Source organism: Meles meles, chromosome 8, assembly GCF_922984935.1.
Source record: "Meles meles chromosome 8, mMelMel3.1 paternal haplotype, whole genome shotgun sequence".
In the NCBI taxonomy this organism is placed as follows: domain Eukaryota; kingdom Metazoa; phylum Chordata; class Mammalia; order Carnivora; family Mustelidae; genus Meles; species Meles meles.
In genome coordinates, this window is record NC_060073.1 from 114,881,532 (window position 1) to 114,893,752 (window position 12,221).

Below are 12,221 nucleotides of genomic sequence, written 5' to 3' on the forward strand. Positions count from 1 at the left end.
GAGGAGAAAGCAGGCTCCCTGCTGAGCAGAGAGCCCGATGCAGGGCTCGATCCCAGGACCCCGGGATCATGACCTGAGCTGAGGCAGAGGCTTTAACCCACTGAGCCACCCAGGAGCCCCGAGAGAGAGAGAGAATCTTAAGCAGACTGCACACCCAGTCAAAGCCTGAGGCAGGGCTCTATCTCATGACCCTGAAATCATGACCTAAGCCGAAATAAAGAGTTGGACACTTAGCTGACTGAGCTACCTGAGCATTTGTTTGTTTACATTTGTTTATTTACATTTCAGTAACGCACAGGGTCATACTAGTTTCAGATATACAATATGGTGATTCACCACTTCCTATACAACACCTGGTGCTCCCCACAAGTGCACTTCTTAGTTTTCTCTTAAAATAGGTTCAAAACACTTGGGTGGAAGAGTTGCATTATTCTGATTTTTTAAAAATTTTATTTATTTGAGAGAGAGAGAGTGAAGGAGTACAAGCAGGGGGAAAAGTAGAGGAAGAGGGAGAAGCAGGCTCCCCGCTGAGCAGGGAGCCCAATGTGGGACTTGATCCCAGGACCCTGGGATCATGACCTGAGTGGAAGGCAGCTGCTCAACCAACTGAACTAGGCAGGCACCCTTGTTTCCAGGCTTCTGGGTTTGCTCTAGGGGGCACATGCCTCAGACTTCAAATGATTTCTCTGGATAGTTGCTTAGTTGCAACTGGATGATTTCTGTTCAGTGAGGGGAAGACTTTGACTAATATGTGAAGATTTTCTTTGCTTTCTCCAGCACGTAAGAGGCTGGCCACTTAGATAACCTTGAGAACAAAACTTGGAGAATGGCCTTCAGTGAAACTATGTCTCTGGGGCACCACCAGCTATGGCTTCTCAAGAAGCATTTGGGGTGAAATGGCAGGCCATCCTCCTGTGTCCAAGTTGATGTCTTAGTCTGGGCCACCCACCCATAGGCTAGGGGGCTTAAACAACAATTTATTTCTCATAGTTCTAGAAGCTGGGAAGTCCATGATTGAGTCGCCAGCAGATCCATTGTCTGGTGAGGGCACTCATCTTGGTCTGCTGATGGCCATCCTCTCATTGTATGCTCAGGGAGAGAGAGGATGAGAGAGAGAGAAAAAGAAAAGAGAATCTCATGTCTCTTCTTATAAGGGACTACTCCTATCCAGGAAGCCTTATGACCTGATCACCCCCAAAGATCTCACCTCCTAAGACCATCACAGTGGAGATTAGGATTTCATCGTATGAAGGGAACACAGTGTGCTGAGGGTACACAGACATCCTGTCTATCACGGCCCTCCTCCTTTTCCATGTTGACTCCTGTCTGCACTTGTGAGCAGATGACAACAGAACATGTAGTCCTTCTTTGTTTCCCAGAGTAAGTTGTGGGAAAACAAAGGGAATGTTTGATTTATTTCTAAACCATTAACAGCTGAGGCTTAGGCTTTGTCAGGTTTCAGTGGAGACTGACTGGATCGATACCCTCTAGAGCAGTGCTTGTCAAGATTAAGCGTGTACATGAACCAGCTGAGGAGAGTGTTACATGATTCCTGTTCAGTAGGTCTGGAGAGGGGCTGCGATGATTCATTTCTATCAGTGCTCATGGCGCTGGCCCAAAGACCACATTTGACAAGCAAGTCGCTATTTAGACAATGAGGTCTGTGAGACCAAGGATACTGTCTTGTGTCCTATTTTATCCTCAGTCTTGGCGAGATGCCTGGCACAAAGTGAGTTCTCAATAAATATTTGCTGGATTGAATTAATGGGGGACACTGGCTACAAGGACGTATTTTATAGCTTAATTTTCTGTTAGAGTAATCTCATAGCCAAAAACCTAATGGATAAATACTAACCGTAATTAAACATGTGTTTAACGAGTACTTTGGAGTTTCCCTAGTACTTTAATTAGTAAGAGCTTATTTGATTTTTATTCTGAACAATAATCCTCTGAAGAGGAGCTGTCATTATTATTTTTCTGTTATGGATGATAAAAGCAAAGTCACAGAGGGCAAGTCATTGACCTAATGAAGGCTAGCAGCAGGTACGCTGCAATATGGGTCTTCTGATTGCCAGTTTTTTCCTTCTGTACTTTGCAGAAATAGTAAAAACTCAACCAAAAGCAGATTATGTAACTGTTAGTGTCATACACCTAGAGGCTGCTGATGTCCCTCTTCCATGTTAATTGCTACACTCTTGGCGCAGAAGAGCTAATATATCTAAAATGTAAGTGTATGGGTGTGATGTGATGAGATTTGTCAAAAAAGAACTCACAAGCTGTCTTTGGGCTGCTTGACCCAACTATCTGTGCCTGAAGGCTCTTTTCTCTCCCTTTGGAAGGGGTTGTATCTATGCTCTCCTTCCATTAGGACCAGAGATTGCCTTCCCAAGGGCAACATCCCACACACCCCATGGTCTGCAGGGGCGGACAGCTGGCAGTCAGATCCAGACTGCCTGGGTACAGAGTGATCCTGTCAGATCACCACTTCCCCCATGGTTGCTTTCAGGCTTGCCCTAAAAGAAGGGAGGGCAACAGGAGCCTGGGGTTCTTCACCCGAACTCAGACCTACAGTGTGTCTGGCATAGCACACAGGCCTTGGTATGCCTTGGGACATGGGACACACTCATATCGTCTTTCTTCTTGCTAATCCTTGATTTAGAAATGTCCCTAATAAAGTCTGTTCTGAGACCCATGCCTTGCGATGCTGTGTAAAGCATCTGAACTATTGTTATGGTATGTGGCAGTCTTAAGGGACCTCCCTTAACCCACCTTGCATGATGGAGGGGGTTCAACTGTTGCTTTACAAGCTATATCTCAGCTTTCTCTTCTCTTTGCCATACTTATCTCATTGCCATAAACATTTATTTGAGAGAGAGAGAGAGAGCGAGCGTGCATGCCTACACAAGTAGGGGGAATGGCAGAGGAAGAGAGAGAATCTCAGGTAGACTCCTCGCTGAGTGCAGAGCCAGACGTGGGTTTTGATCTCATGATCCTGAGATCATGACCTGAGCCAAAACCAAGAGCTGGACGCTTACCCAACTGAGCCAGCCAGGAGCCCCACCTTAAACTTTTCATCTATATCCCCTTTGCAAAGCCAACCACAGTGCCAGGTACATAATATAAAATAATAGGAAGGCACTGAATCAGGATTTTATTTTTTGTACCCCTGCCCTGACCTCTGTCCTAAGCATCTATGTGAGCATATTGCAGCCCAGGCTCAACAGGCCCACGGAGGAACCTCACTGAAGCTTCCCACAGTGGAGCCTGGAGGGGGTGTGCTGGCTTCTGGGACTCTCGGGGGAGAGACAGATTAGGAGAGAGAGCTCACAATCCTATTAGAATTGTTCTTTGTGTATCAAGGCAGAAATTCTAACCCCAAATGGGGGAAGTCCTGAGGGACTTCCCACACAGAGGGACGGTGTGATAGCATTTGTGATCTGCAATGTATGAATTCATCCTAAAGACACCTGAGCAAGAACTCTTATTTGGATATATGTCATCACTTGCAGGGTAGGTTGTGTACTTAAGTTTATAATCCTCCCTGGGCCGTAGAGAATAACTCCAGTTAGGGAACAGCATGATGATTAAAAGTCAGGGCTTAAGGGGTTCAAGATCTGGCTGTGCCATTTACTACTTCTTTTTTGTACCTCTTGACCACCTTTACCCATTGCACCCTGCCTTTACCACCTGCTCTGGCAACCACGGTATGTATCTGTATCTGTATCTGTGGGTTCAGGGTTGTTTTGTTTCGTTTTTTTAGACTCTGCATGTAAGTGAGATCATAAGGTATTTGCCTTTCTTTGACGTAATTCACTTAGCATAATGTCCTCAGGTTCCATCCATGTTTTCACAAATATCAGAATTTCCTTCTTTTTTATGGCTGAATAATATTCCTGTGTGTGTGTATGTGGGCGTGTGTGCAAGCATGTTTGGGTATGTAAAATATATGAATAAAGAAAACATGGCACGTATATATTTTTTTTCATCATTTGATGGACAGTTGAGTTGTTTTCTTGTCTTGGCTATTTTAAGTAATGCTGTAGTAAACTTGGGGTTGCAGATATCTTTTTGAGTTAATTCTTTCATTTCCTTTGAATAAATACCCAGAAATGGAATTGCTGGATCATAGAATAGCTCTATTTTTAATTTTTTGAGGATCCTCCACACTGTTTTCCAGAGTAGCTACACGACTTTGCATTCCCACCCATTATGCACCCGGGTTCCCTTTTCTTCACATCCTCACCAAGATTTTGCTGTGTGAGGTGATATCTCGCTCTCTTGAGACCTGTGGAAATCTATTTGACTCTATAAGCCTATTTGTCTAAAAAACAAAGGAAGCAATTTCACTTTGTGTGTTGTTGGGGAGATGAACTAATGCAAATAAAGGCTAGCATGGTACTGGCACATAGCATCAGCACTCACTACATGTTCACTCTTGAAATGGACTCCATACTAGGACCTGTGTCATTCTAGAACTTGATGTTATACTTGATTCTGTTTTTCTGCCATTTTGTTTCCAGATTATAGCAGTTACTTAAACTCCCTGAAGAGTTAGAGGCATTACTTTGATATAGTATGTCACTGAGGCTTAAAGTTTCCTAGGTATGGTTATGGACTTAGCTAACACTTTTTTTTCCTGTCCCCTTTTCTTTCTGTTTCTCATGCCTGATCCTCACATTTCCCCAACTCTGGTCTGCCGCTGATATTTCCTCAGTTTGGTCCTAGCCCCATCTGTTCATAGATCAAGATAATTTAGGGCCATGGAGTTTGATTGCTGGGTTTTGTTTCTCTATGCTAACTTTCTATAAATAAGCCTAGCCTATTCATGTGAGCTTCTCAGATAAAGCTTGTGCCTTTTATGGGTCTTTAAGATGCTGGGTAATATCTTAGATATCAAAGTATCTGTATCCCCGTGATGTACTTCTGCCAGAGGCTTCAATGTGAAGAAATCAGGTCACATGAGTCTGAGTTGCGGGTAGACAGTTCCTATGTATGTCTGTCTCTTGGTTTCTCTCAGGCACCTAACATCTCAGTTTCCTTATACTGTCCCAGTTCACACTGTTGTTCTAAAGAAATTATTAACAGCATCCTCTTTTTCTCTTAAAAGTCTTGAGCCTTGGAAGATATATTGTAAGGTCACCCTACCTTTTGAAATAGGTATATATTTAAGTTTTGTTTTAAGTGAAAAAGATGGTTGGTTATCAGACAAAAACTATTTTTTCAGTTATAGTAATAAGAACTGTGATAAGGGAAGTCAAATTGAAGTCATAATTTTCAAAAATGATGCTTCAAAGAGTTTTCTTTCTGTAGCACAAATAGGAATGTGTTTTTATCATAGCAAGCAGTGTTTTGGAAAACTTGTAAGAGCCCTACTACATAATTTACATTTTAAGTGGTCAACCCTTGTTCCATGGAATAAAGATAAGCAAGCTAAGAATGCTCAAGGGGAAAACACATACACATTACACATTTTTTTTGCTTTTGAAAACTTCTCTTCTTTTTCTCACCTCACTTCATGTTACTGGTTAGAACACATCTTTCACAAAGAGGTGTGAACACGAAGTCTAATAATACTCAGAACTAGATGGAGTTGGCAGTTTGTTCATCCTAAAATTGTGCAGCCATGTTAGGATACAACAGAGAGAGATGCAAGGAACTGGGAGGGAAAACTCTCAGCTTTGTTACCATCGGCTGTCTCTACCTGAGCAGAAGAGACGTGAGCTGGTGTAAGCGTCACATACTATCAAGCGGCGTCAGTGACACGGGGCCGTGGCGGATAGAAGGAGACAGGGTGTGCATATGGCTGACAGAGGCTATACTGACCGTGCAGGGCACACTCACGGCTCCCAGGACCGGCCGTTCGGCAGGTTTACACGTTCTCACCCTGGAGAGGAATCTATATTCTTGTCACTCCTCACGATACACATCACATGTTCATCAACTCCTTCCCTTCTCCATTCTGTCGAAGGGCACAGGGCTGTACTAGACGCAGTGCAAAACGCTGCCACCTGGTACGCAGCTGAGAGAGAAAGTATAGCACAGTCCCCGAGGAGCTAGAAGGGACAAGGAAACAAAAGGCAGCTTAACGTTGCCTTTATCAGCTGTCTCGCGGTAGACAAACCAGGCTTTATAGGAAGTTACAAAGAGGAAGCTGGATCTTATTCTTTCATTAAAGCACCATCAGGCCTCAAGATTAAATAGAAGAAGTCTCTCAGATGTGACACACTCTAATTTACACCTGGTTACTCTGAATGATGGCGTGATTTATATTCAGCTCTAGGTTGTCTGTCTTTAACATTCTACCCACTCACATATTTGCATATTCAGAAGCTGTACAAGCACAAAAATATTAAAATGAAATCCACTATACGTTACAGTAGGATGACATGTAATTTATTCATATAATGACAGGCAGTACTCAGACTTCATTTAAATAAGCAAGTGATTACACAAATGTCTAATAATACTAAAATTGATAGTCAGAAGGTATAAAATACCATGGGTATGAAATGCCATGGTAAATACTATTCAACAGACTACAGTCATAATTCCAAACTAAATCATGGTTTTGAAAATTATTTTTAGCAGTTCTGGAATGATTTGATGTTTTTCCCCTTCCAAGCAATTTACTTTTTTCACTGATACAAGACAAGGTCATTATTTTCAAGAAATATTACAGAAGGACACAGCTTAGGTCCCTCTCTTGAAACACATTTTCTTGCAAATTGTTTTTTGATGTAACCTCTTGACATTGAAAACAAACCAGTCAGCACTGGGTTCCCCAAGCAAAGATGCTTGGATCAGAACAGTGCCAGGGTATAACTCTGAGTTCAGCAAGAGGCAGGCAGTGAAAAACCTTTTGCAGCTTGAAGTATGCATACTTCTTTTCTGAGGCTCCAAGCATCATAAACTTATTTAGGCATCCAAGCTAGTAAAAATATGGGAATAAAATTATTTGGTATCCATATGACTATGACACAGTTGCGGCTGGGGAAGGATACAATATAATTCTGTGGTTCTTCAAACAAAAACAGCACCTACCTAAATCTGCTTCTTGTAAGCCTCGTTACATTTTCCTGAAGCGGGGCTGTGTTTGCAGGAATGGTTTGGCTTATCGTGTGTCTGTCTTCATTATTTGAAAGTCATATACTTTAGTGGAATGATATCCAAGCGTAAACCTGGCCTGAAGAGCTAGCAGCAGTAGTCATGTAACACATCAATAAATTAAAAGGCTTAATAAAAGGCTTTCACAGAACAAGATTCATCTAAATCTCTTACATACAAAATACAGCTAGAGAAATACAGTTCTTCAATGCTGAATTATGAGGGGAAGGAAAATGATCTAAAAAAATAGAAAACTCTCTCCATACCTGTGTGTCAAGGCAAATGTAACACTGCATAATGCCACAATATGAACAGTCACTGGATGACAGATCCTCCACATAGTGGTATCTGGGGATCTGGTAATTATGACCAAGAGATGAAAATACTGTACCAAAAGGCATGCATACAATCACTGTGCATTCAGTGTGTGAGCTGGGACCTAAGCAGGGATCTAACACGACAATGAGGCAGTGTTCCGGGGTATCTGTTAAAACCAGCGTGGGTGACTACATGTTGATTAAACCTTCTGAGGCAGCAAAGTGTGGGCACAATGCCATGTCTGGGTTCTGCAGCTGTCTTATGATCCTCTTGCGGAATTTCTCCCGCACACGATTGAATTCCATTATGTCCATGGGGTCCTCTTCAATCCAAAACTTATGAAACTCATGCATCAAATAGCCTGTTAGAGATAAGACAGTGATAAGAATGCAGGAGGGAAAAAAAGTCCTTAATCACATTCAAAATCACTGAATACTGAAAGAGATGTCAGACCAAATGACAGCAACCATGGAGCTCAAAGAAGAGATCAAAATGCAGCAAATACTACTGTTAAAGCTTATTCTTTAAAACTAGTGCAGTGGACGCTACCGATATGCAGATTTTTGCAACTGGTCCTGGAATTATTGTCACTCTTCCCAAGAAGACAAATCAGTCCCGCCATTTCTTGAATATGAATCCCATCTGGAACATAATCTGAAAGGCCAACAGTGACTACTTCATCCTTCCCCTCCTGATTAAATTAACATAATGGTCTGATTTTTTCAAAATTACTCCACTCAGCTTTTTTTCCTCTTGATATTTGATTTGAGTAAAGTTTTAAATTGAGTAAAGTTTTAAATTACTCTGGCATTCTGACAGTTTATTATGAGACAATACAAATTGTAAATCAACTCTGAACAACACAGACTGGTCAATAAACTACATGAAATTGTTAATAAGACCTTCTTGCTCTGAAGCATAATGTCACATTCAAATACTTCTGTGTCTCAAAAGTGTTATCAATGAATGATCTGGATTGGAACATTTTTGGAATAAATGTTAAGTATTTGAATCTATTCACTGTGTTCTGTTTCCCCACTGTGTACCCTCCCCCCACCAGATTCAGAATTGAAATATGACTAGGTTTTAAAAAAGACAATAATAGATATTTGTATGTACTAAACCTATTACAAGCTCAGGTGTCTCATTATATATTAGAAAAAAAACATTTAAGGAAATACTCTTAGTTTAAAAAACCAAACATTACAGAAGCTTTTCTTGGTTTTAGCGTTAGAAGGAGCAGAAGATAGGAGATGGATTCTGAAGCTGGAAACCTGGTTTGAATCCTAGCTCTTCCACCTCACAGGAAGGAGTGAGCAGCAGAAACGATAAGGGCCATGGGGAGAGAATTTGGGAGCAAACATTCTCAATGCTAATAGTAACACACACACACACACACACACACACCATTTGTTTTTCTATTAATTAGTTACTCATGAGAAAACTTTTAACATAGGTCCATAAACATGTTTTAAAAAATCCTTACCATGTCTCACTGTAATACAAAATTAGAAGTGAAACTCCTTCCTACCCCCAGCACACTTCCAGGTACTGGTCCACTTCCACAAACACACCGGGTTAAACACACTGTTAAATATGCTTTACATTTTTAAGTATATGGTCTCTCTATAACTATAGAAAGAAAGGTAGTAAGGAGAGAGAAAACTTATTTTACTTTTTTGGGGGTTTGACCATTGCATTTTTTAAGGATTGGGTTATCTTTGGGCCCTCCAAGCATATTAACTGATGTGTCTGTTTTTAATATCTCTTGATGGGGACAGATAGCAACCCTCACTCACATGCCTCTGGGCCACACCCCAGGGCCCACTGCCACTGTTATGGGTACCGTTAGGGAAACATCAGGGAACTTCAGGGAAGCCCCAGATCACAGGCATCAGCAATCCCAGGAGCTGTCCAGTCCATCTCTGCTCTGTCTGGTGCTGGGAGTCCCGGAGGCAGCATCCAGCCTTGAGCTCTTCTGGTGATAACACTGACATTAGCCTGTCCCATGGATGTGAAGAACCTGATTCTTTTTTTCTTTTTTTTAAAGATTTTTTAATTTATTTATTTGACAGAGAGAGAGATCACAAGTAGGCAGAGAGGCAGGCAGAGAGAGAGAGGAGGGAAGCAGGCTCCCCACGGAGCAGAGAGCCCGATGCGGGGCTCGATCCCAGGACCCTGAGATCATGACCTGAGCCGAAGGCAGCGGCTTAATCCACTGAGCCACCCAGGCGCCCCAAGAACCTGATTCTTAAAGGGTTTTTCCTCACACTGGGCCAAAATCTTTTATCCTGTATTTCTTGGAACAAATTCAGTTCTTCTCCAACTCAGGTAATTGAATTATCTCTTATGCCCTGAGCTTCTACCTTTTCCAGGTTAAGCATTCCTATTTCTCCTCACCATTTCTCACATGCCATGACTGGGAAGTCTGCTTACTGTTATATGGGGTTTAGTGCACACCAAGAGGAAGTGGTTTCCTCTAATCTCAGCACCTTATTCAACCAAAAGAATTCAGTCATCTGTCCATTTCAGTGACTGCGCAAACTCCTAAAGTATCCCACAAGTGCTATGGCGTACTTTCTGAGAGTGCAGACCTCCTATCCCAGATTCAGCTGCAGTGCAGCAAAATGAATCTCAGGTCACTAAAATTTAAGACCCATTGTTCTAAAAGATGCCCTCTTTTTAAGTTCCCTTGGCTTTTCCCTAAATATTATATTTTTTATGGTTTTAAGTAAAATCTATGACCACTTACAATTTCTCCTTCCAGTGCTATATAAAATACATAATTTTCCTGACTTGGCCTCTAAGCTCAAATAAACACACTTGAAATGTTTTGTATATAGAGTCAGGCTTCTAATACTATGAATTAAAATCACACATGGTGGGGCTCCTGGGTGGCTCAGTGGGTTAAAGCCTCTGCCTTCGGCTCAGGTCATGATCCCAGGGTCCTGGGATCGAGCCCCACATCGGGTTCTCTGCTCCGCAGGGAACCTGCTTCCTCCTCTCTCTCTGCCTGCCTCTCTGCCTAGTTGTGATTTCTCTCTGTCAAATAAATAAAATTTAAAAACAAAACAAAACAAAAAAACACACATGGTGAATTAGAATCCCATTATTATCTCATGAGAGATAAGGTCTTTACCCATATTGACAATAATGAATAGGCACTGTGAAAATTATCTTTTAATGAAGAATTCACTTTTGCATCTTATATATAAAAATATTCACTCTTCCACAGTGTGCTTGTACATTGGCAACTCATTCTAATGGTGATCTACTGTGGTACAGTGTTAGAAGAATGCAGATCCATTTGGTGTCTCCATTTTTCTACTTTACATGCAATTACAGAAAAACATTTTGAAAGGTTTAAAAGGCAAGAAAAAAACAAAAGGCAGGCAAGGATAAGACTAGAAATGGGGTGGTTAAAAATTTGACACTATTCTCAGGATCCTTTCTCAGGATCTCAGGGTACAAAAGTGAAGTACAAGCTTGCGGATTCTATCACACTGGGAAAATAGAGATTGTATAATATGATTTTAATCAAAATGCAGAAATGGTGGCTCAGCTTCCAGGGTACATATTATAATTATAAATCTCCACTCATTTTTATAACATTACAGAGTGTTCACTTATCCACTTGGTTGATTGATCAGTTGGCTTACCTGCCAGTTAACAAAAATGCAGCAGATACAAGAAAAAAGGTACGGTTCCTGTGCTCCCCAGTTCTCTGTCTCTGAGGAGGGACACCCAGGGAGACAATTTCAGCTAATGATGTAGTAGCTAAGGAAGCTAACAAAATGGCATGGAAAGTAGAGAGAGGAAAGTGAGGCCAGGCTATTGCTTACAGTCTCTTAATTTTTACAACAGCTTTGTAGAGTGGGTAGTGCACGTATATCTTCATTTAACAGACGAGAACATTGGGCTTAGAAAAAAATACTTGAATAGTGTACAGTTACACCATATAGCCGGAAGCTGGAAGGGAGAACTAGAAATCAGTTGACTTTTCACCGTTGTACCTGCCGCCTTTCCTAGTGTATTCTCTTTCTCTGGATCTTATTCTTACTGAATAGCCCCTTCTTCTGAAGGTCAAAGGAAAGGTGCTTCTTTTTCCTCTTCTGATCATTCTACTTTCCTTGTGCTCACTACACCCAGCCTTCCTTCATTTCAGTGGAACTGCATGTTCAGTGGGCTTTATATTGAATGCAGTTTTGGTAGCAAGCTGCCTCGGCAGTGCAGTTTTCACCGAATAATACGATAGAGTCAGAATGATAGAGCTATTATTTTCTTCTATTTCTTCACCTAGATGAAATACCTGTTTAGAATATTAATTTGGCTTCCCAGCCCAAGCCGGCAGTGTATTTGTTGCTTGAATGTATCTTGGTTTTGCTTCACTGCATTCAGTTAGTAGACAGCAGAGACATAAGCACGGATACAGGTAATTGCAAGAATATTACAGAGGAAACGTGCAGAACTGATCATGTCTGATAGAGGAACAGTAAATTCAGGGCACGGTTTGCTTCTTCTGGAGAGGCACGAGTCCCTTTGCTTATACCCCAGTTCACAGAGGGATTGCTGCTCTTTGTAAAACCTGGTGAGGACCTTGGGAAATAAGTAACCCTATTGTATGCATGCTACTCATTTGGGCTACGGTTGTCTTGAAAGCCTATCAATTCAGGGACTTTAATTTTCCATTATTAACAAGTTATAAAGTATATGTATTCTTTTTTTTTTTTTTAAGATTTATTTATTTGACAGAGATCACAAGTAGGCAGAGAGGCAGGCAGAGAGAGAGAGAGAGGAGG

The 12,221-nt window shown here is 41.5% G+C and overlaps 1 protein-coding gene across 3 annotated transcripts in view; it reads right to left on the reverse strand.

Moving 5' to 3' along the window:
• Positions 1–6,371: 6,371 nt before the first annotated feature.
• ELMOD1 (ELMO domain containing 1) overlaps positions 6,372–12,221 on the reverse strand; it is a 64,233-nt gene continuing 58,383 nt past the window's right edge. For all 3 annotated transcript variants that reach the window (XM_046017887.1, XM_046017888.1, XM_046017890.1), the window contains one exon: positions 6,372–7,783. In XM_046017887.1, coding sequence (XP_045873843.1) covers positions 7,611–7,783 — 173 coding nt within the window. In that variant the 3' untranslated portion in view covers positions 6,372–7,610. The remainder of the gene's footprint in view (positions 7,784–12,221) is intronic.